The sequence below is a fragment of the Centropristis striata genome, chromosome 13 (assembly GCF_030273125.1).
Source record: "Centropristis striata isolate RG_2023a ecotype Rhode Island chromosome 13, C.striata_1.0, whole genome shotgun sequence".
Classification (NCBI taxonomy): Eukaryota; Metazoa; Chordata; class Actinopteri; order Perciformes; family Serranidae; genus Centropristis; species Centropristis striata.
This window is the reverse complement of record NC_081529.1, coordinates 26,940,057-26,966,916: the sequence shown is the minus strand read 5'-3', so window position 1 is coordinate 26,966,916 and position 26,860 is coordinate 26,940,057. Positions and strand designations below refer to the sequence as shown.

The 26,860-nt window shown below is 39.2% G+C and overlaps 2 protein-coding genes across 15 annotated transcripts; one reads left to right on the top strand and one right to left on the bottom strand.

The window, feature by feature from the left end:
• prkcsh (protein kinase C substrate 80K-H) lies at positions 1 to 11,871 on the top strand. The gene is made up of 18 exons (XM_059347393.1): positions 1 to 49; positions 417 to 558; positions 1,326 to 1,442; positions 1,789 to 1,884; positions 1,971 to 2,028; positions 2,181 to 2,298; positions 2,503 to 2,632; positions 2,882 to 2,966; positions 3,277 to 3,355; positions 3,518 to 3,601; positions 3,683 to 3,847; positions 3,936 to 4,029; positions 4,767 to 4,836; positions 5,010 to 5,099; positions 5,200 to 5,274; positions 5,369 to 5,468; positions 5,573 to 5,732; positions 6,890 to 11,871. The coding sequence occupies exons 2-17, from the start codon at positions 468 to 470 to the stop codon at positions 5,717 to 5,719; spliced, it is 1,599 nt and encodes a 532-aa protein (XP_059203376.1). The 5' UTR covers positions 1 to 49; positions 417 to 467; the 3' UTR covers positions 5,720 to 5,732; positions 6,890 to 11,871.
• Positions 8,301 to 25,919, bottom strand: elavl3 (ELAV like neuron-specific RNA binding protein 3). 14 transcript variants are annotated; one of them, XM_059347396.1, is made up of 8 exons: positions 25,432 to 25,919; positions 18,528 to 18,747; positions 18,334 to 18,437; positions 16,065 to 16,218; positions 15,712 to 15,937; positions 15,381 to 15,434; positions 14,767 to 14,805; positions 8,301 to 13,984 (listed from the first exon to the last, which is right to left on the bottom strand). In XM_059347396.1, exons 1-8 carry the CDS (start codon positions 25,438 to 25,440, stop codon positions 13,636 to 13,638), a joined length of 1,155 nt encoding a protein of 384 aa, XP_059203379.1. In that variant the 5' UTR covers positions 25,441 to 25,919; the 3' UTR covers positions 8,301 to 13,635. The 14 variants fall into 14 exon arrangements, with proteins under 14 accessions (XP_059203379.1, XP_059203377.1, XP_059203380.1 ...); XM_059347394.1 differs by having other exon boundaries at positions 15,712 to 15,940; positions 25,432 to 25,918; XM_059347397.1 differs by having other exon boundaries at positions 8,301 to 13,963; positions 15,712 to 15,940; positions 25,432 to 25,918.
• Positions 25,920 to 26,860: the final 941 nt, after the last annotated feature.

Genomic DNA, 26,860 nt, shown 5'->3' with positions numbered 1-26,860 from the left:
TACGCATGCGCATTGACATTCAGGAACTAGTAGACGCTGTATTGACCGGGTAATGACCAGCAATTAGCTTGTTTTAAGAAAGAAAATTAAAATGTTTATTTGTCCTTATCTTCCTTATTAACCGTGTACGCTAGAGGTATTATGATCTTACTGTAACCTGCCCTTGGTATATTTTTTTATTTACGTGTTATTTTATGGGTTGCTCAAGCTAAAGGTTTAGCTAAATCCGCTAGTTAGCATTCATTTGTTAGCTCGGCTAACTAACAAGAAGTCTTTGCATTCTATAGAGAAACTTAAAGAACAAGCCTAGTTTTCTCGCTTTTTGTGTTTTATAAAGCCAATCGTCCTCGTCACAGTATGTTTATAGTTGTTACAGAGTAACTTCTCCGTTAATCTGCGAATTTTGTGTAATACAGGCGGTTCCGGTGCAGCTGATTCTTGCTAAATATTGACCGAGCCGCACCACCATGATGTCCTCCTGTCAGTGTCTCCTCCTCCTGCTGAGTGCGGCAGTCTCAGCGGTGGAAGTCCAACGCCCTCGGGGTGTCCCTTTGTCAAGTAAGAATTTGTAATAAAAACTGTAAATGCAAATAATTAGACAGATCCTGTTAAAATAATCGCCTAACTAATTTTTTCAAGTTTTGCAGAAAACACAAAAAACCTCACTAAAAGTGGAACATATGACATTTATTGATTATTTCACTCAAAAAGGATGTAACAAAAGATGGCTATTTGTATAGTAATAACACCATGTGTAAATTATGTAATTTAAGAGAAATAAATGACTTAGGCAATTTTTTGTCTACATAAGAGTCTCACAAGCCTGTCGGAAACATGACATGACAAGTATCATGAGCATTAATGTTACTTCAAAGTGTCATTAATGTTCATGACACATCCCATGTCATGTTTATGACACGCTCATGTCACTCTTATGTAGACACCTTCAAAATAAAGTGTTACCATATCTTGCTTAAGTCACAAAAGCGTGTTGAAAAAATTGCCTATGTCACATTTTATTTTTACATAGGCATTATAAATCCGCTTAAGTCACACACTTGACATAGGCCATTATCTTAAAGGGGTAAAATCACATGATCTGATCAAATGAGGATGTAGGCGATTTTACCATAGGTGGCCGGCGCCATGAGGAGATGATTTAGGCAAAAAAAACCCAATTTTGACAAAAAATGACTTGGGCGATTATTTTAACAGTGTGATGATATATGTTACATAATTTGCTTGGGGGTGGAAGTTCACAATAAATTCCCTGTAGTTTGGAGCTGCCATGGCACTGACCCCTTTCCTCTGTTCAACCTCGACAGAACGGCAATTCTATGAAGAGGACAAACCTTTCACTTGCCTGGATGGCTCGCGCACTATTCCCTTTGACAGAGTGAATGATGACTACTGTGACTGCCAGGACGGCTCTGATGAGCCAGGTGGGTATATCCAGACCTGCATACCGAAGACTCCTGTCCTAGTACTTTTAAATTTTTTTTATTTTTTTATTTTTTAAAATTTTCTATAGCCCATTTCCAACAGTTAAGGTTTCTCAATATGACTATTTATCTCAAAATAATCAGGATTTTTGTCAAAATACACTTATTCTCAAAATAATGGGTTTGTCTCAAAATAATTATAAACCTGGTCAAAATAATGCTAGTACCTCAAAAGAATGACAAACTTTCTGAAACATAATATTGGCGAAAATTGGGCTTCTATAGTTCCCTGATTAAACAGTTTTTATGTTCTATTTTATTTATTATATAACACATTTATTTGCAGGCACTGCTGCTTGTCCCAACGGCAGCTTCCACTGCACCAATGCAGGTTTCCGACCAAGCTTCATCCCTTCTTCCCGCATCAATGACGGAATCTGTGGTATGTATTTTAAACTACGCTGACTATTTCTTCTCAGGTGTGTTGTGTGGGCAGGATTTGGTTTAACACTTCTGTTTCCTGTACAGACTGCTGTGACACAACAGATGAATACAACAGTGGTGCTACCTGTCAGAACACCTGCAGGTGGGAATGTTTTTACTTTATAACTCTAATAACGTCATTATGCAAATGTGCACACAACAATCTAAGGCCGATTTTCTCAATAGAGCCTATACGTGTGCTTACGTACATATTAAGTTTTTGAGTGTTTTATTTATATTCTGTGTGATTTGCAGGGAGATGGGGCGCAAAGAGAGGGAGAGCCTACAGAAGATGGCAGAGATTGCAAAGGAGGGCTTTCTGCTTAAACAGCAACTTATCCAGGAGGCCAAAAGGGGCATCGAGGATAAGAAGGTGTGAATTAATCAAAAGCAAAGCAAATTTTAGAGTAAAGGGATTCTGATATTCTTTCCTGCTTATATAAATTACACTACTTCTTTATGTCATTGTTGCATCTTACAGTTGTTTTCACCAATGTTAATTGATTGATGAATTAAATTGAGTTTCAGAAGTTTTGTAAATATATAATTGCTTGAAGGTATTATTTTGTCTCAACAGACCAAACTTGCAGATGTTCAGGTCACTAAGACCGACTTGGAAAAGAAAGTGGAGGATCTAAGAACTGTTAAGGAGACTGCAGAGCAGCCTGAGAAAGAAGCCAAAGAGCGCCATCTGAAGGCCTGGGAAGGTAAATTAGGATGTGAAGGCACATCATCTGTTGGTACAGAGCATTACATTACAGATGCTATAGTATATTTTAAAACATTTTGAGCTAGACTACGAAGATGTCTGGATGCCACATATACTAGTAGTACTTAAAAAAACTTCACAATTGCAAGACTACTAACCAAAAATTTAAATTCTGTCAAAAAATGTGGTAACATCGTGTGTGTCTGTGATCAGAATCCCTGATAACTCAATAAAGTTGTTGTTTCAGACCAGAAGGCAATTATTCAAATGGAGAAGGACAAGGCTAGAATGGCTGAGGTGTTTCTTGAACTGGATGAGGATGCAGATAACTTGTGAGTATCAGCACCATCCAGAATGATTAGCACCCATAAAGGAGTTGCTTACCAAGGACAACTTTGAAAACAAGCTTTGTCAAAACTGAAGCAATATTTATTTATACTGTACTCATTTATCAGGATTTGAAAATGTTGCTATGCAGCAGACTTAAAATGTAATGCCACGTATAGAGACCACATTTTGTTCCTGAACAAAAAAAATTTCAGAATAAATTGTCTGTTCATGCCTTTAATATGCAGGGTGATGGGAATTAATTGTTTTGTTTTTACTATAACTTAGTGAATAATGTATTTTTGTTTGTGTCAGTGTCTCAGTGGCTGAGCTTCTGTCCCACTCTGAGCTTGACCCAGATTCAGACGGTTCATTCACAGAAGCAGAGGCACAGGTAATTGTTTTCTTTTTGTATTGTTCCTATATAGCACATATGTTAAAGTGCGTGTATATATATTTACATAAGGATTTCAAAACTACTAACTACTGCTACTACTTTACAACTTAAAGAGCTGAAAATTTTTTTTAACATGAATGTTGTCTTTGTTTTCTATAGGGTCTGCTTGGAGGAGTGGACCAAGTTAATACTGTTGCATTTGAGTCTGTTTGGAATAGCATTAAAGAAAAATACATATCAGAGGTGAGAACCTGGTGATTATTCTAGTAAACTCCATGTGTGAAATCCAAGGCTTCTCTAAATTTATGACTTTCTTTGCGTCAGGCCACTGCAGACACTCCAGCACCTGTGGAGACTCCACCAGAGGACATTAGGGAGCCAGTCCCTGACAATGACTCTGAGCAGTACCCTGAAGATGACATCCCAGATGATGAAGAGGAAGATGATGAAGAGGATGAAGACGATGACCCAGATGATGCTGACTATAAGGTAAGCCCACTGAGTATCTCCATCAAACTTATGCCGTATGACACTCAAATTTATTACAGTGAGTCACTCTTTTCTGTTTGATATGCAGATCCCTCCTACGACACAGACCCAAGAAAAGAAAAATGACGAGGACGAGGGGACTATGCCACCCTACGACCAAGAAACACAGAACCTCATTGATGGTAAGTGTGTGTATAAAAGTGAGTGACTCAGCCAGTCCTTAGCAATGAGTGAGTGAGTCAGGCTGTGAAATACTAAAAGAAAAAATCACAGATGTGGCTGCAAACCTATTAGTTTGAATTTTAATGTGCTAACTTGAATCTCATCACTCCTTCTAATAATAAAAGGTCTGTTGCTCGTTTTTTCTCAAAAGCATTATCTGGAGGGCATGATTTGTTCAAACTTTTTTAAATATATGTATGTGTGTGAGTGTACAGTATATGCTGAGGTTAGCAGAACAAGCAGATGGCTTAAAACAAATGTTTAAACACGATTGAAAGAAAACACAGTCTCTATGAATGTATACATACTGGTCGGTCTTACAGGTGCATTTGTTAATATTTCACTTAAAATTATCTGTTTTTATATTGTTCATATCATTATATACATGCCCAGGGACAAAATTTGAAAATTAGCAACTTGGCATGCAAGTCAGTCAATCTAAAAACACAGACGTTATAAGATGAGGTGTGACAGCATTGCTACGTTGTACAGTACATGAATGAAAACATGCTTAAGTTTTGCCTTTTTATTTTCAGTCTTATAGAAAAAATGTTCTCCCGCTGTGCCAAACTGTGTCTTGAAAACTTGGGTATAAACTGAACCTTGACTTTTGTGTACCATTACACCTGTAGTATGTTTGGGTTTGGACTGAAATTACTTTAAGGATATATTTTAATTCTGTGAATTTGATCCCCAGCTGCTCAGTTAGCCAGAGATGCATTTGATGAATCGGAGAGAGCTCTCCGGGAAGTTGATGATCAGATCAAGTAAGTACTGGGGAATTATGAAGGAGCTTCTTTGCCAATAATGCAGTAAGTGCTTGTTACCACAGCTGCAAATTAAGTTTCAACAGCTACAATTGATTCTTTTGTTGCACAATCAGTGTGTTGTTAGTTGGAGCGGAAGAAGATTACATTTTGGATTTTCTTTTTGTCTGCAGGAACCTTGAGAAGGAAATCTCCTTTGACTTTGGACCCAGTGCTGAGTTTGCTTACCTCTATAGCAAGTGTTATGAGTTGACGACTAGCGAGTATGTGCACACTCAAAAAACACGACACAAAAAGTTATTTTTTTAACTATTTGTTATAAATTCCTACTACTGAAGGACTAAGTTAATCTTTGCTTTTTAGGTACATCTACAGGCTCTGTCCGTTCAACAGAGTATCCCAGAAACCCAAGTATGGTGGATCAGAAACTAACCTGGGGTAAGACAATGTCTGTGTTGCTTTCTGTTATTTTATCATGTTTTTTTTTATTTTATTTTTTATCCACACAATTTTTTTCATTTGCTTTCTGTAGAACATGGGGACAATGGGCAGGTCCTGAGGATAACATCTACGCTGTGATGAAGTATGAGCATGGAACAGGGTGCTGGCAAGGCCCGAACAGATCCACCACAGTGAGTCAACGCCACTCAGCACAGATTCTTTGTTCTTTAATTTTAACCCCGTAAATGTTTCAAACGTTGGGGAAAAAATACATTAAGTATTATTTGTCATTCAGATCAAGTTAACGTGTGGAAAGGAGACAGTTGTGACATCTACCTCAGAGCCCAGTCGCTGCGAGTACCTGATGGAGTTTATTACCCCTGCTGTCTGCCACGAGCCTCCAAGCTTGGATTCAGGGCTTCATGGGCACGAAGAGCTCTAGATCCAATTGATTTGTGAGTGACTTTTAACCTTTCTGTTTGCTGGCAAAACAAAACAGTTTAAAAATAAACTGTATTGTATGGAAGCAAAAGAAAAAAAAACCTGTGAGTTAGAATGGTAAAATGCTGTCAAGTATTTTTTTTATGTAGAAAAAGCTGTGTCTCAGGTATTGAGATTTCATTTAAAGGCAGCCCCCTGGACTTGGAGAAACTAGGATGGACATTTTAACTGTTTTCCGACATTTTATATAGTAATTGAGTAGAAGAGTCATGGTTTGGAGCAAAGGAATTATACTTTACAACACTGACCAGCTGATCACCATTTCTTAATGGACTAATAAAAATCAGTTGCAGTCAAAGCTGCATCATGTGAAGGTTTAGCATTTCAAAAATGTGTTGTGGAGTTTGTGCAGTTCCTGCTTCCCTTTTTAGAAGAAGAGCAAGGCAGGAACAAGAGCAAGGTAATGGCCACTTAATTTAAATTCACTTTAGTTGCTAAGATAATAGAAGATTAATGAATGAAGAAGAAGTATTCAGTGATGAAGTATATGGGTGAGACAAATGCCTACAGCATTATATTCTTTGTCTTACTTTGCTTTACTGCAGACCTCGTAACTCTAACCTTGTTTAGAGCATTTTGCACTTCTTAGCTTTTTGACATTTTCTTTATTATTGTGGTCTCTTAAATCTAGTTAAATGCAAAACATTTCATAATTCATTAAGCCAATAGAATATTGTATTCATTCTTTATTTTGAAACATTTTCAGGATGTTTTTGTGGTTACAGGTAATGTGATAGCCAGCAGTGTATTACAAATCATAAAAATATTATGGTTTATTATTGATGGTGATAGTGTAGATAGGGTATTGAACTAGTCTAGAACTGTAATGATAGTGTAGATGACTTAAGGGCCATTCAAGCGAGCATGGAGGGGAGAAGGGTCCGGCACAACAGAATTAAAAAAAAATGTTAATGTTATTGTGAACCTAAATAAATGCTTCACAACCCAATTGTAAGTGCTGACTACATCACTGGTGTTTACACATAGTCCTTGTCAAAGAAACCTCCGGGGATTAACTGCAACTTAATTGTCCCTCCCCTTTAACAAGGAGAAAGTCATGACTTAAGCATAAAAAGCCCTTGAAATTAATGTGCTTGTGCTTCCCTTGCAGGTTGTTCTTGAGGGACCACAGTCACTGCAGCAACAGGAAGTTGCCATGCTGTGAGCGGCACCACCTTGGCGTCGATAAATAATGAGAATAAGTGATGGAAATTCCAATGAGTAGTTATCTCATCTACACATCAAACTTTCACTGCTACCTATTGTATTGTTTCTGATTTGTGTCAAATGTAGTCATTCCATTCTTATCAAATAAAGTACATTTTAACATATTCCAAACTTGTGTCTGTTTTGAACATTTTATAAAACTCCCAATTTCTTATACAGGGTCCTTAAAAAGTCTTGAATGTTTATGTTTTTAAGCTTAGGAATATGCTTGAACTTGAACATCCTCCTTAGAATAAAAGCCTGCATTTGTGTTCCATCTACAAAATCACTCATGTAAGCCAAAAATATTTTAGTATTTCAAATTTTAAAATCCTTTTAATGCTTAATTTGTTTGTCTCACCCCAGGTAAGCTATGACCATTATGATCAAAACATACAATAAAAGTCAGACCTACTGGTGTCTTCATGTCTACATGAATTCAAACATTTTTTTTGCATTTGCATTCGTAAGTAATAATTTAAAAGTGATGATAAAGGCTTTGAGAGTCTGAAAATATTTGGATTTAAGTGCTTGAGTTTTATTCCTAAAAACGGGGATGAACACTTCTTAAATCTAGGCTCTCAATCAATGCTGATGGTTTCCAAATTAACAAATGCATGCAATTTTTACACAGCCAAAAATTCTCTGCATAGCTTTCAGCGCATATCCACGGTTCAGAGTGTCATTTAGAACTCGTCATACGGATGCTTGGTTGGGACGTCACTTTTTAATGCATTTGGTACTCTGATGCACTAATTGTATGCACGGCTTGTTCGACCACGACACCAAAAAACGGAGGCTCGGATTACATGAAAAACTTAAGGAAGCGTTGCTTCATTCTCTGATCAGGATACAATTACTATACTTCTTTACATAGCAAATAGTTGATATATTCATGTTCTGAATGCCATGTTAACATCTTTTTAATTGACTAAATTCTTCTAAAACAGCCTTAAAAAAAAGTATAAATCAGGAAGGATTGTGTAGAAAACTTAAAAATACAATATTTAAAGCATTGATATATTCAGTTCTTCACACTCTCAAACCATTAAACATAGTGCTTAGTCTGCATTAGCTTAACATATATGTCAAATATATATAAAATATATACCTACTTATAGCAAGACTGATTATTCTAAGGAAACATCTTGGTACTGACAGAAACGTTTGGGTCATAACATTCAATAATATTGTTTTGACAGTCAATAAAAATTGGGTCACTCAATATTTGTAACTTTTATTTTATTTTTTTTCTGGCATGTAAAGTACAAATAATTAAACAATTCCATGAAAAAGTCTTCAAGCGTCTTCAGCTGAAATCCCAGTAATAAATATCCTAGACTAAACTGAAAGGTTTTTTTTTTCTTTGTTAAATTTTGACATTGTTCATTTGGTCATGTTTGGAAGTATGAGATTTTGTATTTCTTCCACTGACATTGGTGTCAGCAGAGCTGTTTTGATCATTTTCACCTTTTGATTTGTTCTACCATTCCAGGAAAATGTAAGAAAAACATCACTAAGTTACTGCGTCCCCTCTTCTAAATAAATAGACACAAAATACAGTTGGTTGAGAAACAGAAGGACCACTCACCCCTTAACTACCCTAGAGACTCCCAAGAAAACCTTCCTGCAGCTTTTCTGAGCTCTTTAATATTTTGCCGGAACTCTTGGCTGGGTTTCCAAATGCATCTCGGCGCTAAAGAACATCTTGGTTTCAGTAGCACAATTTGATATAGAAATTGATACAGATGATCTCAACGTTACAATGCTTTTACAGAAACAGAACCCTTGATATCTTTTTTTGTAAGTCAACCCATCAGCGTAAACAGGAAAGCATCTTGTGAGCACATCAAACCAAGGACATCCCCTCTGTTCCTGGCTAATTGCTGGACCCTCAAATGGGCCAAAGCCTCTCTACAGGGGCTGCCCCGTGCCTCAGGGGTTCACAGAGTGGTTGAAAAAACAAGACTGTGATTAGATTAAATAATTAAAAGATTTTCATTTAACAAGACAAACAGAACACAGGCAGTAAAGGCATAACATCTAGCACACAGCATGTATGTTTATACACTTCAATTAGTTAAATATAGCAGTGCATTCTTTGACTATGGAGAACGTTTCCAAATCGTACTTCTAAAGCTGTTTTTCTATTTGTCCCCCTTTTAAGAAACGAAATGGTGTAACCACAATTTTGGCAAACTTAAAATCTTTTAAACTTGCAAATATAATGAAATAAACCATAAATATACACAAAACATACTTTATACGAGGCAATAATAATAATCATAATAAATAGTTTTTAAGTTAACAATAAGTTAAAACTACAAGCTTAAAGTCGCCCAAATAATACAAGTTTGTTGGCGCTATTTTGAATTTTTTCTGTTTAAATTATTTTATGTTGCAACAAAAGCTACCACAGACTTTTACAAACACAATTGAACACAGTTTGATTGAAATAAAAAATCTAACTAAGTCTAAAATCTGCATACACTGTAAAAACTGCAACTAATTAAATAATGGAAGAAAAATAATAAACTGTACCCAATCAATGCAACCAAACATAATCTTTGACCCATGTGTGTTCTCTATGGCAACATCAACAACACAAATACGCTAATTTAACAAGTGAGTCTTGATATGTAAATGAAATCAATAAATTACAGGAAAAAAATGATATTTGAAATTGACATGGGCTAAAACTGATGATATATTAGACAGTATTCCTTTCAAGGTCATTGAGAATTGCTCTATTAAGTCAGCCAAATATGCAGTTTGTTTGAGCTTGCATGGACAGAGCACAAATTAGGGGCTGAGGAAGTGATTATGGAAATCTACAGATCAGACCTCTCGTTGCTTGTTTGATTTTCTTAATGAGTCTGCTCATTTGAATCGTTTTTGTCTGAACTTTTTCTCCTTTCACTATTCCGCAAACCTTTTCAGTGTGACGTTTAATTTATTTTTTAAAAAATATATATCATTTGTTCTCAGTCAATATAAAAACAAAGCACATTGCACTTACTGTTCCATAGGAAAGTTTTTTTGTCTTTTTAAATGATTTGTTGTTGCTCAAGCAGTGTAGTACTGTTTCCTGCCATGGTCCTTGGCTCTCTACTGTACATCAGGTGTAGGTCTTTGTATAGACTGTGTATGAAAGGTCATTTCAGGCTGTGGGTTTGGTTTGTGGGTTGACTGTACTACATCGGACATGGCTGGGCAAACAACTCCAGCTGCAGTTCAACGTTGCCTGTTATCTTGGTTGTTCGTAACGTCTATCACTGGTCTCACCAAGTGCTCAGTCCTACGGTGCTATCTCTTGCAATTTGCTCGACCCCAATAGTTAATTAGTCCTTTTTTTGTGGTCAGCTCTGGAAACGCCAGCAACAATCATTCGGAGTATTTCGGGGGATGAAACAGTATGAGTCAAATCCAAAGATGCCAGAGTAAGTGGTGCAATGTTAACGTTTTAGAAGGATTAAATTGGTCACAAGACAAAGCCGATATAAATGTTGGGGGAAATGCATATGGTTGCATCCAATTTTTTCCTTTGTCAAGAGGTGAACTGATTCATTGTCATTTATTTTTGATATGCCTTTTTTATCATTCGGTGTGTGTGCATGAAATTTGTGCAAATGGGATTGCTTGTAACTGTTTCATTTTAGCATTTGGTTTAGTTGTTATAGGATTTACAAATGCAAACTGATATGCGCAACTTAGGTATTTAAAAGTAATGATAACTGAAATTGTAGAGGGTCCTTATTCAATAAATAACATAGATTTGTACAGCAATTACTCAGGGAATAATATAGTTAGTCTTAATTTATCCTTCTTGGTACTGACTTGCAAAGCATTTCTTTGGCAAAAATCAAATCTATCTAATCATAAAGAATCATGCTTAGTGTTCATTATGAATCTGCATCACTGTTTGAATCTGCGTTTTACCTTTTTATTTGCAAGCAGCTATTCAGTTTTTCAGCTGGGCAATGAGCTGGTCTCACTGCAGCTTTGTCTGGGATTCTCAAGTCAAAGAACTTCACTTCACTGCACCATCATTGAAGCAACACTGTACACAACTTCAGGACAAGAGATGAGAGTGTCTAAGCACTCAAAAGAATAGATGTGTCTGTCAGGTTAGACCCTGAACTGTTGAATTTCTTTCTCTCTTTCTTTTTTTTTTTGTACATCAAATTTGTTTTTGTTAGTTTGTTTCAATTGTTGTGATATGGTCAAACGGTTAAGTTTGTACGAGATATAATGTTCCTTCGCCCCCTCCCTAAATCCCCACCCATACACCGCATGCTTATTCCCCCTTGCTCTGCAAAGATCAGAGGGTTTAAAATAAAGCCATGCGATGTCCCAATTTTTCCAAGCTTAAGAATCTGTAAAAATTCAGCACAAGGTCTTGTTCCTTTGTATGTATAAAAATAGATTTATCTCTAATGTAATCCTTTCAAAGAGATCGTCCTCTTTGGCTAACACAGCGTCATTTAGAAAAGCAAAAGCAAAAATGTCTTGAATATATTGACCTTATTTAATCTATTATCATGTGCAGATGTCTTGATATTAAAAGACATTAGCTCTCCCCATGGTAAATTGTTAGTCTGGTCTGTAACAGACATTTCAACTAGACAGGTTGGCCTTAATGTTTCATCAAGGATGCCATAAATAATTTTCATGCAATTGGGTTGGGGATATTTTGAGAAATGCTATTTTTGTGGTAGTGCCAAACAGATCAGAAGCAAATAAATAAATCCCTTTCTGTTGTAAACAGAAGTATAATTATGACACTTATTTGCAGGCTTGATGTTGTACAGTCATCTTTTTAGAGGGCAGGAGTTCAAAGTTTCTGGGAAGCTTTTAAGAGAATTGAGGGGTTTTAAATAAAACTGAGGAGCATTTGGCAAAGCTGGAGGAACTGGTAATCTCTAACCTCAAAGGATCAGTGATAATTTTAACATTGCCAGATTTTATAGCTCACACACGTGACTCTAAGTCAGTTTTAAAAGTTCAGTCATTTGTAACTGCGGTCCTCTTAATCTGCTCTATGCATGTTGTTACTGTAGATGTGTTCCGCTGAATGGTGAAAAATATGACCTCATTTATTCGGGGAGCTTCTATCTGTGCACTAGACTGAAGAATAATACCGGTGCTCTTGAATTTTTGCTCATCTGGGTTATTTCTCTGCAGCCTAGAACATTGTTCAGTCCATTAGGTGTGTTGTTTTTCTTCAGAGTTACTTTTAGCAGCTACGTGGGTCATAATTCATATTCAAACTAACAAGTACCCTGCGTCCATAAATCTAAATGAAACTGAAGACTTAACCTGTCTTGAGTACAGTAACATTCATAATCAAAACATGTAAGCGAGAACAATATCATTTGCATGTCTTGTTTGCTTTTTACCTCTTGACCTCTTGACACCAGATGGCTTTTCCGTTAAAGGGATATAACACCACATCATGGCTGACAAAGCCATGCAAAGTAAAATGGCCTGTGGATAATGTAAAATACAGGTGCAATAAAAAAAATGATGCAAAAAGTGAAAAAACACCGGTATTTTCCTTTGACGTGGCTGTGTTATGGTTTTCCCCTCGTACTCATCACTCTCTCTCCCACTAGAGAATTACTAATGAACACCGTCACCATGGGAGCACTGCCACTCTGCTCTAAGTTCACAGACAGTCTGCTTGTGTTGAATCCATCTTGAGGATAGTTTAGAAGAAATACAGGAACTTTTTAATGTTTTTGTGGACTAAATATGTCTTCTAGTTATTAAAGTGTGTTTCTGTGATACAGAAGTGTACTCTTAATGTTGTTTGGTGCGAGACTGTGAGGGAAAGAGTGACTCTGATAGCTTTCGGACTACTCTTTTCTATGACCAGTATTCATTGGTTAGCCTAAATCTTATTGGGTCTGAGCTATCAAGCTCACATAGGGTAGAGAAACTGCCTTCACGCTAGGCACCACCTAATGCAGGTCAGGAAACAGTAGTCAAAGTTTCTAGAAAATGCTTACATACTCGGCTATTATAACCACCTTAAATATTGAATATATAGTTATATTTTAATAGACGTATATAAGAGAACACTGTTTTTTAATTTCATTTTCTTTGATCTAAAAAAATCGCTGATTCAAAATGCCCAAGTGTAAAAAAGTGACTACATCCTCTCCAGCAAGATAATAGGAGAGATGGTGGGGTAAGAGTTTGGGTAAATTGCACATATTCATTTAAATTTTTGATCGTTTTGTTCATCAGTTGTCATTATTTGCCTGAATTCAATCAAAGCACTCCGCACACATTCTCTGTCACATTCGTTAGACTGTCTCCTAAATAGAATCTTGCCCCTACCCAACAAACCAGCTACGTACCCCTTCTAATTCAATCCAGGCAAATATAGGGAAGGACTAGCATGTTGTGTAAAGAGAAAAGAAAAACTCCACTAGTGTGTTTGTTTGATACTCTGACTTGTGTATGCTTGCGTATGGATATGTTTGGTTATGTCTGTGCATGTATGCGTGTCTGCATGTCTGTTTGTGATAATATATTATGGATTTGTGTGAGAATGTGTCAGAGAGAGACTAAGTCCAGGCCCATGTAGAGTGATGGCACAGGGAGCTCGGGTTGCTCTCCTTGCAGGTCGAAGGAGCCTCTCTCTCAGGCCTTGTGCTGCTTGCTGGTCTTGAAGGACACCTGCAGCACGCGGTCACCCAGGCGGTAGCCATTAAGGCTAGCGATAGCCATGGCAGCTTCATCGTAGTTGGTCATGGTGACAAAGCCAAAGCCCTTACATTTGTTGGTGGTGAAGTCACGGATGACCTTGACATTGGTGACGGCGCCGAAAGGCCCGAAAAGCTGCCACAGGACGCTCTCGTCGGCCTCCGGGGACAGGTTGTACACAAAGATGCACCAGCCGGCTCCAGTTGGACCAGTCAGGTTGACCCCGGCCAGGCTGGTCATGCTGTCAATGGTGATGGGGGAGAATCTGGGGAAAAGAGTAGGAGAGCTACCATGGGTGTCATTCTGAAGTTCCACACAGAATTCAGTTGTCTATACTGTCTCTTATAGGCATGTATCTGTGAGAAATGATAAAGATTGTAGTCGGGCATGGAGTCAGGGGACACCATCTCCATCCCCTCTGCTGTTCAGTAAGTAGATAAATATTTGTGGGCACCACAGTGGCTCCAAACTACCTGCTTTCGTACAAAATGACACTACGTGCCCTGAGACACAGGCACCCACACAGTGTGCATAATTTCTCATTTTCTCTGCTGACCAAAGCCTCTGGAAGAATTAAACGCATGAATCACAATGTTCAACAGAAACCACAGTATTGAACAAAACACAGAAACCTAGAGAGGGATGAAAAGCAAATTGGAATCAAATCATACACAAACTGGAGCAAACAGAGGAGACGCAAACGGAATCTGGTATGTCCATGCTGGTGAAAAAAAGGGGACATTAAAGCAACTGAAACTGACAATGTTAGTTCATAAATAAATACATATAAATTATTTCTATTAACTGAAATAAAAGAACGAAAAGGTTAAACAAAGCCATGCCAGAATACCCTGCTGTTAGAAGCTTGCTTCATTGCTTATTGCAATTGCAGATAGTATATTGTTGTCTGGGCTGCTTCTGTAACATGGTTTAAATGGGCAGTGGGTATTAAAAATTATGGCCATTATATTTGATTTCGAGATGAAGTCAGCAGGTGGTATTCCAGGCACTTTGTTTGAGGTTTTATTTTGGCATGGATGCTTTTGAAAATACACCTTTGGCATTTACCTCTTGACTCCGTAGCTGGCGTTTAGTAAATTGTCGAGTCTGCAACGCAAGAGGGAGAATGAAGGGGATGCAGAAGTTAGTTAATGAGATCTACAAGGAAGGGGGGCTTTCAGTTAACATGTTGCTCCTTCACCAGCTGGCCTCCAGAGGGCATCCTTCACTGCAATGCAGTCCCAAACCATTCAACCACAAACTGATGGCGTGTAAAATACTCCTGTGAGTATGTATCTCATCTGGTATTTATCGTTCATTGACTTCAGTTGGTTAAGCACCAAAATAGATTCACCTTTAATAATTTAAATGCATCAAATGCTGTATCTTAGGGTATTTCTCATCTACTGATAAAAATAATTATCCATACTGAGAAGGTATCCACTGTTGCATGTGAGTTTTCATGAAAATATTTGATACGGGAAACCTTTGATTTTCAACCTTGATTTAAAATTACCCATGTAGATGTGGCCAACATCTGGCAAATTCAGTCCTCATGATGCCTTTAATGCCTATGTAGTATAGGCAAACTATAAAGGTTTAGTAGTAGTATTCTTAAATGGAGATTTATTTAGCTTTGGTGTCTTTTTTATTATTATATTTGGAAAAGTCTGGTCTCTTACATTGGTTTTGAGCTGTTATTTGGATCTGGTCCCTTTCCAAGTGAAGGGATCATGCTGCAGTTTAAAAGAAAATCAGAGACAAAGAGTGAGAAGGAGGGATAGTGGAAAATTGCCAATTCCTTCTGTACTGTAAAGCAATAATATTGCTTAACGGAACAGTTCACTAAAGTTGTGTTAATATTGACAGATTTTAAAATGTTGAATGTTTTCGATCACACAATTTTCTTTATCATAAAATTAAACCACATTTACTGTTTTGTGGTGTGCCATTTCATCTAATTGAATTTTTTATTAACTCTTAGGTGGTGTGAGGTTGCCAAAGGCTCAGTACCTGAACCGCTGAGTCTGGTGGTGCAAGGGCCCTGTGTAGCGGCGGGCAGCAGTCTGGTACAGCTGAGTCAGTAAGGCCTGGCCTGTCTTCTGGCTGGGGTTGTTGGCGAACTTGACAGTGATGGGCTCAGCAGCACCCAAAGGCTTCTGTCCGTTCAGACCTTTGATGGCCTCCTCTGCTTCATTTCGCTTGTCAAACCGGATGAAGCCCACTCCTCGTGATATGCCTGCTCCGATTAGGAATACAAAACAATGTTACTACCTTGGCATCAAGGACTGTTCCTGCCTACCAGTCTTTTATTCAGAGATGGAATGGCGCTTGGTGACAGCTTGAAAAGTTAAATAAGGCTATACCTGTGACTTGGTCCACTAGGATACGGGATGTGATGATGCGACCATATTGGGAGAACAACTGCTCCATGTCCTTCTGACTCATGGTTTTGGGGAGTCCACTCACATAAAGGTTGGCATCACGAATGGAGGCCGAGCTTGGCCGGGCATATGATACCTATAACAAACAACATAACGGAACGTCAATTTAAGTAACGTGTCAGAAAAATCTGATGTAATAGTTCCCAACAAATGGTCTTCATTTAGATTCCTTCTGATTTCTCCTCATTCGCCCTCTCCACAGACCCAACTGCCTCTTTGCTATCTGTGGACTTAATCAGTGCCTGTAAGCTCACAGACACACTGATCATTGTAACCATTACCCAAACTGATACCAATCATCAGCTTACAAGCCCAAGTGTCAGCTTTGTTTTGCACTGAAAAACATCAGCCTTAGTTGATGTATTTTCCCGAATCCACTGGTGACTTAATTAGTGCACGGCCATTTTTGGTGCGTCTGTGTTTATATCCCTCATGGTATTCTGTTGGTCTACTTTTCAGAACATTTTACATCTACTGCTGGATAGGAATATCTGATTGATTTGTGGGGGGGGGGGGGGCATAAACACATTTTTGTTTTTGTGTTTATGGGAGCGTGTGAACACATGTGTCATAGATAATCCAGTTCAGAGCATTGTTGGCCGTGCTGTGTATGTGTGTGATGGAGAGACAGAGTGAGTGTTGTCTGAGATAGGCTGAGCTGCCCTCCCTGTCCTGCCTCCTTCCTTTGTCTCTATCCTCTGGGGGAGAACAGCTCCACTGGCAAACAGCAAACAATGTAAGTGCATCACAAGACTTGCAGAATCCTTGATGACTTATAAACACATTGTTCACACACACACACACACACACACACACACACACACACATACATACGCACACTGTTTATATGCATATGAAGTGATGTGATAAATATAAATGTTTGTGAATTTTACTAAATTTTAGAAATATCTGTAGCTTTAAAGTTTATTTCCCTATTGCACAGGCACAAAGAAAGCTTGAATGGGAATGGAAAGGACTTAGATATTATCTTTCAGATGAATACAGGTGTTCTGATTTCATCCAGCAGCACTGAGCACCAGTGTCTATTGTGTACACAGACAGACTGTATGAGCAGGAGGGTTGTGTGGTGCAGTGATTAGGGTGTTCTGGATGAGTCAGGGGGGAGTTGCTGTGTTCGGGGAGCAGAGGCTGCCCTATAATTAACCCTCTCCCTGTCGCTCCCACAGTACAGATGGTGCCTGAAGCCCATATGGCCTCTAATCCCGTCATTGGCATTCTGCTCTCTGAGCTACCCCCTACCCTTCTATCGCTGCCCCCTCCCTCACCGCCTCACCCCTCTCTATTGAAGCCCCCTGCAAATCAGAAAGATAAAACTCTGCTATTGGCGAGATAAGTTATTTTTTTTACATTTGACAACAAACTATTAGGAAGTTAATTACACAGTGATGTGTTGATACAGCAAATACTTATTGTATGTCATAACATGAGATAAAGAGTTAAAGATGCTAATTGTCATGACAATCATCACTTTTTCTTGTTGGTTGTTTCAGAGTAAAAATTTGTTTCTTTTTGCAAGATGTTTATATTATATATTATACAAATAATACAACTTTTTCTCCCATAAAAGAACCTAATCTAGGACTTGACATTTCCTTCTTCTAGCTTGTTGTTTGATCATTCATCAGTCAGTATTAACATCCCTATTTCATGAACAGCTGTTGGAATATCACCTGCTCTGCCCTTTGAGATATTCGATTGCTCTATTCTGCGGTTTTTCCTCAATCTTTGATCTACTTTGATCAGGTCGGGGGTGATGGAAGGAAGTCGTCTTTAATAATATGCCCCCACTTTTCCCTCATCTGATTTTGGGACAAAGAAGCCCCCTAATTAGCCTAGATTGGAGGCAGATGGGGTAACCAAGACTGACCCTAGTGCACCGCAGTCAGGCTTCCTAATTACATTTCCATCACAATAACCTCTGCATGCTGTCCGCCCCTTGCTTTCTGACCTCCACTCGCTTCTGCTCTTTTCACCCTTTCTCTCACTTCCTTTGTTCTGGCCACCGCTCCCTTCTGCCTCCTCCTCCCCATTTTCCTCCCCTCCCTCTGTCACGTCTGTCGCCACCTCTCTCAACAACCCCCCTTGACAAAATCTCCACTTCCTTTCTTTTTGTCTTGCACGTATAAAAAAAATGAAGAGTGGATATTGTAGAAATTAGAGGGTTGCTCACCTTGATTGTTTTAGTCTGCAGTTTTAGACCATTGAGTGTGTTGATGGCCTTATCTGCATCATTTGGATCCACATAATTTACAAAGCCATAGCCCAAACTCTGACCTGGAAACAAAGAAAGAGCCACAGTGGTGTCAGTGTTTCTCAAAACCAGTTGTAATGATGTTTTTTTTTTTCAACATGGCCAAAGTGTACCTGTTATCTTGTCTCTGACGAGCTTGCAGGACTCAATCTCTCCAATGCTACCAAACAAACTTTTGAACTCTTCCTGGGTCATGTTCTGAGGCAGATAGTTGACGATCAGGTTGGTTTTGCTGTCATCTGTGGAGCCATTAGTGCTAATGACTGGACCGTTAGGCAGACTGGTTCCGCTTGGACCGTTGGACACCTGGGTTTCCATGGTGCTGATTATCTGCTGAGGAAGAGGGTGGAGTTAGATTCATAGTTCACAAAGAAACGCAATAGAACACAGTGGAGATATGGCTGTAGCCTGTACTAACATATAATACGTGCACAGAGTATACACACGCGCGCAGACTGTCCACTCTGTCACTGTCAGAGGGAAAGGTCAGGAATCAGCATTGCAAAAATGGAGATGGATATAAGGTCTGATTTATTATCTCCCCTCCCCCACTTTCACCCCGTCTCCCCCCCTCTCACTCCCTGCCTCTGGTCCTGCAGATGTCACAGTCCCTTTTTCCTTTACTCCTCCCCTCCCCCTACTCTCTTCCAGGGTCAAACACCATTACATCATTACACAGGGATGGATAATAGTGATGGTGGTGTTTGAGGCTGGCGAGAGGCTGGGGGAGTTTGGGGTCGAGATGATGGATAAAAAGGAGAGTGACGTTGTTAGATGGATTTTGTGCTATGTGAAATGAGGAATATCATGGTTTGGTATAAAACTAAGTTTGGATTACACGTTTGTTCTACAGACTTTGTTCAGGTTTCTTTGTTGTCAACTGACTTATTTTTATAAGTGGAGTCAAGGTTAGGTAGGGTTAGTGCACTGTATCGTGTTTGTGTTGCTCTGGAGTACACAGTGTTGCTTAATTTGATCCACAGGGGCTCCTCAAGGAACATCTATGTGGCCAGAAACAAAACTTCTTGCTCCACTTTCCATTTCCTCAAACTCAACACCTAATTTTCTGTCTCTTGGTCATTACTACAATATTTATGCTTTGTGTAAAAAAAAAAAAAAAAAGAAAGATTTTTAATTAAATTGGTTGTGATGTTGTTGCTTAATGTCATGCTGAGAATATATAGCTGCACTGATTTCAGCTGTTCAGTTGTTTTAAGTAGAATTAAATATCATATAGAGGTGAAAACCTGCAACAGTTTTAGGCGTATTATTAACTTCTTTATTTTATTTTACCGCCTATTTTATTACATAAAATAGTATTTTCATTTGCATCTATGTTATTTGCATGTTAAAGCATCATTAGATTACATATACGAGTCACTGCACATGTCAAAGTAAATAAGTGTGCATGTATAGGGTTGGGCTATCATTGGTGACTCATGCAACTAAAATTAGCCTCTATAAAATTACCATGTGTGTGCATTTGCTTTACATTTTGCAGCAAAGCATTTGAATTTTGATGCAGTTCAATGGCTGCAATCCCTCTCACAAACAGCCATGTAAGGTGTTTGAATAAACGTCTTTAATGCATATATAGTGTGTGTGTGTGTGTATTGCCGTAATGTAAATTGTTATGTCAGATTGTGGGTTGGAGCTGTTGGAGATATGTAACTGGTGGGTGTTATGTATGTCAATAAGGCTAAATGAGTCTCCTAGAAAGCTCTTGGGGTCTTACAATGTAGTCCACAGCAACAAAGGAACTTAATTAATGAATCTTAAGAATGATTTCAAAATGATATTCAGGGAATTTCTGGACGTAATGAAGAAATATCAAAGATGTCACTAAATCATAGCTGAAATATTTACCTGGCTGTTAATCCCTATGTTTTTTCGGATTATGTCTTCTAGAAAGATATTACCAAACCTTACCATCTCACAAAAATTGTGTTTCTTTGTTATCATTTCATAAATAAAATATATTTTTTCATTTTTGCTTTCAGATCTATGTGCCATTTCATGTGTTCTCTCTCTCATTTTCCAGCGCCTGCAGATGAGTTTGTCTAACCTGCCTTTCCTCCTCGTCTCTGTAACCTGCCGTCTTGCTTTGAGCCTCACCTCGACTCAGGTTGCCCAGGTAACAGCCCCTCAAAGACTGAATTGTTCCTAATGGCTGAATGGCTTTCTTTCTTTGAGTGTGTGTTTGTGTCTGTGCTTATTTGGAGCTGATATGCAGGTCAGACATTTTTCCTCCCGTGTATTAATATTATATGGCTTTGCAGAAGCAGGGAATATCAGTAAATCAAATTGATAATGACAAGGGGAGAAGGAGCACAGTGACAGAGCTAAGACAGCCTAAAAATAAAATACTTCAGACACACATCTATGCACAAAGGCGGTGCAACATAGATAGCAATCTGTCAAAACGATTTTGATGCACGGTTAAAATGCCTGCTGACTATCTTTTTGAATTAAGATACGATCAACAAATGTTGAAAAAAAAAGGTGGAATCAAGCTGTTGTGTTCTATTTATTGTAATATTAACCTTGTACACCAGCGTTTGATGTGATGCATCTGACTAACAGGAATATGAGCAACTGAATGTGTCCCAAATATGACAAAAAGCATTTTGAAGGGAAAAAAAACATATTAGGGCACATTTGACTCGCCAACTGAAATAACCCTCAACATGGCAGAACACACATCCCCAGTGAACAGTGTGAAGTTATATAATTCACAGACCCACTGAGTATGGGCTGGGCACACCAAGAGTGGCTGACACAAGCAGCAACTAAGAATAAAATTTTCATATAGAAGAAAGGAAGAGCATGCTTTGAAACAAATATTAAAGACTAAAAAAAAAATTGTTTTATCTTTTAAACCATCATATTTTGTATTGTATACCACAAGGCAATAAACCATTGCTATGCTGTAGCCTACAATAGCATGAATAGACCTACTTCAGCTTTCGACTACTGGAGACGATAAAAATGTCCACCTCAAGAGTACCTATGACGTCCTGTGTTCAAATATGGCCTTGGTCCTTTATTGCATATCATTGCTGCTTTTCTCTCAACCTACTTCATGTTAACTAACTATTAAGGATGAAAACATGCCATAAAAATCCTCTTTAAAATTCCTAAAAGATTCCACTTGTTAGGTTAGCACTATGTGTCCCACACTGTTTTTTTTTTCTATTTTGGGGTTCTGTGAGATCTCCCTTAATATTTAATGTACTGCATCAGCATCGCCCACACATGGTCCCAGACTTGCACGCAAACAAGAGCCCTGCCTCCTCTGCCAAACACATGAACCCAGACTTGCACGCAAACAAGAGCCCTGCCTCCACTGCCAACAAGCACACATACCACCTACACTGTACACTATTAAATTACAAAACACAGAAGCATTACATGACTAAATGTAAATGCAGTCAGTGTTCGCTGTCTTCTGATGCCTTTAAACCGCTTTCCCCCCAATTCATTTCTGCTCCAAATGCAGCACAGCACTGGAGGCTATAATGCACAGAAGAAAAAAATGTCTCTCAGATTAAGTCATATCTAAGATTTGCCATGTTGCACGTTGCAATTTACTGAGAATCTCAATTTGGATGTGAGATATAAAGAGAGAAAATAACAGTATTTTGTTTTGGCATGCAGTCCTTGCAAATTAAGATTAAGTCTTTGGGAAATTTAATCTTATAGGTTTAAATTCACTTGCTGTATGTGTGTAATATATATATTAAAGTTGTTTTTGTTTTCACATAACTAATCATCAGTCAAAATTAACATTTGAGAAATCCACCTGGTTATAGTCATGATCAGGATTTCTCCTTTTAGCATATAACCTTGTCTGTAGTCCACAATATATTGCATTATATAAAGATTTTTTTTTCTGGAAGGCATGAATTAAAACTGAATGCTAGGCTGAAGTGTAAATGAGCCCTCTAAATAACACAGATTACAGGATTATCCCAAACAAAGGGCATTAGCCACACTCTCTGCAGCTTAAAGGATCATGGTGGCAGCTGTAAAACAACAGGACGACAGGAGTCACAGCCCATGTCAGCCCATGCACTGAGGCTCCATCCCATTCTCCGCTCCGCAGACTAAAGATAAAAGATTTCTAAAAGATTTCAGCTATCTGAATATGTGCTGCTTTGATAAGATGGGAGCAGACAACGTCAAAGGCTCAGGGAGACAAATTTGTCCTGCAAGTCCTTGTAGCATGCGGGGCGCTATCCAGCGTGCTGAAAAAGGGAGTGGCTTTCGGACGGTCTCGTTTGAGGCCAGAGGCCTGTAGATCTAGCACCGAGTCGTTTTTATTTTATATTTTCTTGACTTTGAAACGTTTTAATTCGAGTAATTAAGAAATAAATCAGATATGCGGTTATTTAAATGCGGCAGATGCAAAACATAATCCCTCGATTTCTCCGGTTCTCTTATTTAGCCTCCTTTTTTTTTTAGAAAAAAAAAAAGCCAAGACTTGTGAGCTCTGCAGGCATTCATGAACCGGAGCGCCTTTTTGCTGAATAAACGTATTGAAACGACCAAACAAAAGAGCCACCCGTTCCTCCTCTTCTCCCTCGCAGAGGCTATGGCAGCACTATGAATATTAATGTAAACAGTGGCGCTTTGTGTCGTGGCCAGGGGCTGCAGGACTCTCCGGGAACAATGACTGTTACAGTTGCCAGCCACAAGTCAAAAACGCCATGATAGTTCAAATAAAAAACACTAATCTGAGATATTTATTTGCTGATTTGGATCGTTTCTCCTAACAGAATGAATACGTCTTGTATTCAGTGATAGTTGTAATTAATAAGCTGGGGAATCTGGCATCAACTCGGCGAGCTCTGGCGTAGAGATCAGGCGAATTGCCATTATTAGAAATAGTGTTAGAGAAATAAAGTATTTGCATAACGAATGAAAGTATATGATCCATATGATTTGTGACTGAAAATATGAACCCAAGAGATTAATATTTCAGTTTTACAGATGGGAAGTACATTCACCTCTTTCTTCCCTACAGGCTTCATATTTGTTGCTGATAATTACATGAAGTCGTTGGCAACAGGAGGCAAATCACCGCTTACATAACGTAATTACATTTAACGTCTCATAAATTAGACAGACCTTGTCTTAACTGTAAAAATATAATGAAGCCTTTTTATTTCGAAAATTTAAAAAACGTCCTCTAATCTTTTAAAACAATCAGCCCAAAATGTTCATTTAATTCTGTATTTTTAGCTTAACATCAAATAACCGTTTGAGGTGGTTTACAGTGATGGCCTCGGCTGCCCTTGTCCTTGAATTGTGTAAGTGCCGTGGATAGGTTATCTGACTCAACGCTTTTATTTGCTTGGCACTGCGGTACAGGCATGGAGGACTGCGGACCATGTGGAGGGGAGCTACAGCCTCTGTCGGTGTGATCCTGTCTAGGCCTGCAAGGGACAATGGGTAGGCTAATGTACAACAAAGAGAAAATAAATTTGCCACTGGATATGTTTCATGTGGACGGTTTTAGCCTCACAGATGATGTAACAACGTCCTGTCCACCTCCATTTTATATATTTTTCTGAAGCAATGTTCAGACCGTTTCAAATTCAATGAGATGTTAAAGTTGTTCATGGGCCTAGCCCCATCTCTCACATCCTGTTCCCTCTATGTGTTAAATAATTAATCTTCCAACTATTAGTCATACACAGAACTGCCTGTCATTTCACAATGTGGAGATATAATTCAAATGAATAATTTCACATTTCCACAAAACTAAACTAATAAAACAATTTAATGATTCTTATGTGACTTTAATAAGCAGGTTTTTTTTTTGTTACACCTGCGTGCCATTTTAAGGTTGGGTCAAGCAGCATCCACGTTTATTTCCTGGTTTCTATAATTTAATGCAAATGTTGCTTAATTGCTCTGCTTAAATGAACTATCTGTTGTCAACCGTAGAGCATGTCAAGAGGCAAAGCGAAGTAGGCCTTTTGAGGCTTCAAGGCCCTCGTTTGGTGCTTAAGTCCAGCAGAGACACGCCCAATCCGGCCGTCGGCTTACAGCAAAGCTAATTTATCACCGCTCACATCTCCTTTTATCCGACACGCGCAACGCAAGCATGGCCATCTTGTAGCCTACGTATGCGTTGTGAGACTTGGTGGAAATGCGCTTAAAATGGAGATGTCCGTGCGCGTCCTTATACTGCCGCGGCCTCTGAGATTTCCAGCCCCATTACTGGTTGCATCGCAACGAGAACCCTGAGGAATTTGGACATTGTCTGATTCAATGCAAACCAATGGATGCGTAATCTCCCTCCTCCCCCTCCCCCTCCCGGAGTGACTCGACCCTTTTTTTCCTTTGCCTTGCTGGATGGGCCCTCAGCCTCCAAGGCATCATGTTTTGTCTCAGAAAGCCGTCTCCAGCATCCCTGTGCTGCACCAGGCAAAGAAAGCGAGACCTCCCCCCACTGAACCCAGCGTCTTATCGCCTCTCTCCATCACTGTTATCCTGCGGAATTCCTAAATCTTGACTCCTGCACCGTTCGGGGAAATAAAATCAAAGCTTCAACATTTATGCAGTCGAAGTGGCTGCGATACAAAAAACGTAAAGACTGTGCTATCTAAAATGGCAGGATAAAGACTTTATCCATCGCTCATGATGACTGCAGGCTGGAGCGCAGCCGGCATGGCGCATCACTCAGTATGAGATTGCTAATTGCCGCTATCGATCGTTAATCTTATCATAATAATACGGCATTGCATGTCGGACAGAAACAGAGCGAACTAATCCCAGAGATCCTCTGTGTTTTGGTATGTGGGCACAGTCACGGAGCTCCGTTTTTAATTACATTTGCCTCCGCTGGAATAAAAAATATATCAGTATGAAATATGTGCATGGCTGCATCATATAATATACATACATTGAAGTGCATAACAAGTCAAACAAAAAGGGAGTGAGATACAATGCAAGGATGCTGCTACAACATCCCCTTCACAAATATCAGAGAAATAGAGTCATACGTACAGTAACCATTCTTGACGTACAATGAAAGAAATCTAGGTCCTTCTTTCCTCTGGTCTTGAAGCTGGAGGCTGAGTCTCTATATGCTCTTCGGCCTTTATATTATATGGCCCTCAGGAGTCCAAATGAAAAGAAAAAAAAAGAAAAAAATGAAAAAAAATACAATCTTCGCCAGGGAATCTCAGCCCTCTGAGATTGTAGGTGTCCTCTATAGGATGAAAATGAGGAGAAAGGGGTTTTCTACTGGATGATGATGAGGGAGAGCGTTCTCTCCGAGTGGCGTGGGCGATGGTTCAGAAAAAAAGAGAAGCAGTGATCCTCAGCAGGGTGTGTCCAGGGGAGGGTGTTCTGGTTCTGCTGTTTTTATGTGTAATTCCCTGCTCCTCTCACAGTCTCCTTCTGTGCCTCTGCTGCAATGTTCTTCTTTTATGCGTCCTCCTGGCTGGCAGAGCGCGCTGCTGATTGGCTAATTGTGCAGGGAGGGTACTACATGGCAGCCATTGCAATGCGCTCCTCTCCCATTATCCCCTTCAGGAGAGATCACCAAGAGTCCCCCCTCCCTTTCCCTCTTCCATCCCTGCCCTTCCATCTCTCCACTCCCTTTTTCTCACTGCCCTTCCTTTCTTCCTGCCCCCCCTCTTCACACACACACACACACACACATGCAGAGTGGAGTGAATAGGGCTCCACCTGCACTTTCAGAACAGATGGGTGCAGCACAAGACAGCAGACTTGTCTCTCTCATTCCCCGCACTTTGCACTCACTTCTCCCTCAGCATAGCCCCTTCCTTTCTCTCTTATTCTCCATTTAGGTCTGTTTGAAACCATAGCAAACAACTTCACTCCTTGGGCCTTTGTCTTTGCAAATAAAAGCGATTTTGAGTGAGGATCGGCAGACTTTCTGAGTACACATTCTCAGCTGATAATCACAGAATTGAAGCAATGGAGAAAAAGACACAAAATATGCAATAATTGGGTGTGAATTGTGGCTGCAAACAAAGCATTAAATCCATAATACGACTAATGAGTGGAGGATTTCTGGATCTTTCATATGCAAGGCAGATGGCCAGCTATAGGGTCAGGTGCAGACATGAGAATAACAAATTAGATACCCACTGAATTTATTCATGTCTTTTCAGTGAAATGTTGAAAAAGGTGCAGTTGCAGCTCTGATCAGGCTATGCTGAATGTTCTCTTGTCTTTGCTTTTTCAACAGAAACGTGGCCAGCAGTGATTTTTGTCTTACTTTACAACATCCCTGTATCCCCTTCCCGAGGAGTTCTCACCCCTCTGTGCCCACCTCCTGCTGCTTCCTCCTGTGTCCTTAGCTGTGTGGTGAGTGCTCACTGAGACATGCTGTTTGGGCTCATCTATAATGCAGCCTCTGCCCCGGGACATCATGTGTGACAAATGACCTATTTCTGTGCAGACC

Coding starts and splice junctions, on each gene's coding strand:
- prkcsh (XM_059347393.1), top strand. CDS start 468: ATGATGTCCTCCTGTCAGTGTCTCCTCCTCCTGCTGAGTGCGGCAGTC. Junction 3,356..3,517: donor TCACAGAAGCAGAGGCACAG/GTAATTGTTTTC, acceptor TGTTTTCTATAG/GGTCTGCTTGGAGGAGTGGA. Junction 3,848..3,935: donor CAGATGATGCTGACTATAAG/GTAAGCCCACTG, acceptor TTTGATATGCAG/ATCCCTCCTACGACACAGAC.
- elavl3 (XM_059347394.1), bottom strand. Junction 14,806..15,380: donor AATAACAGCTCAAAACCAAT/GTAAGAGACCAG, acceptor CTTGCGTTGCAG/ACTCGACAATTTACTAAACG. Junction 13,985..14,766: donor GCCAGCTACGGAGTCAAGAG/GTAAATGCCAAA, acceptor CACCCATGGTAG/CTCTCCTACTCTTTTCCCCA.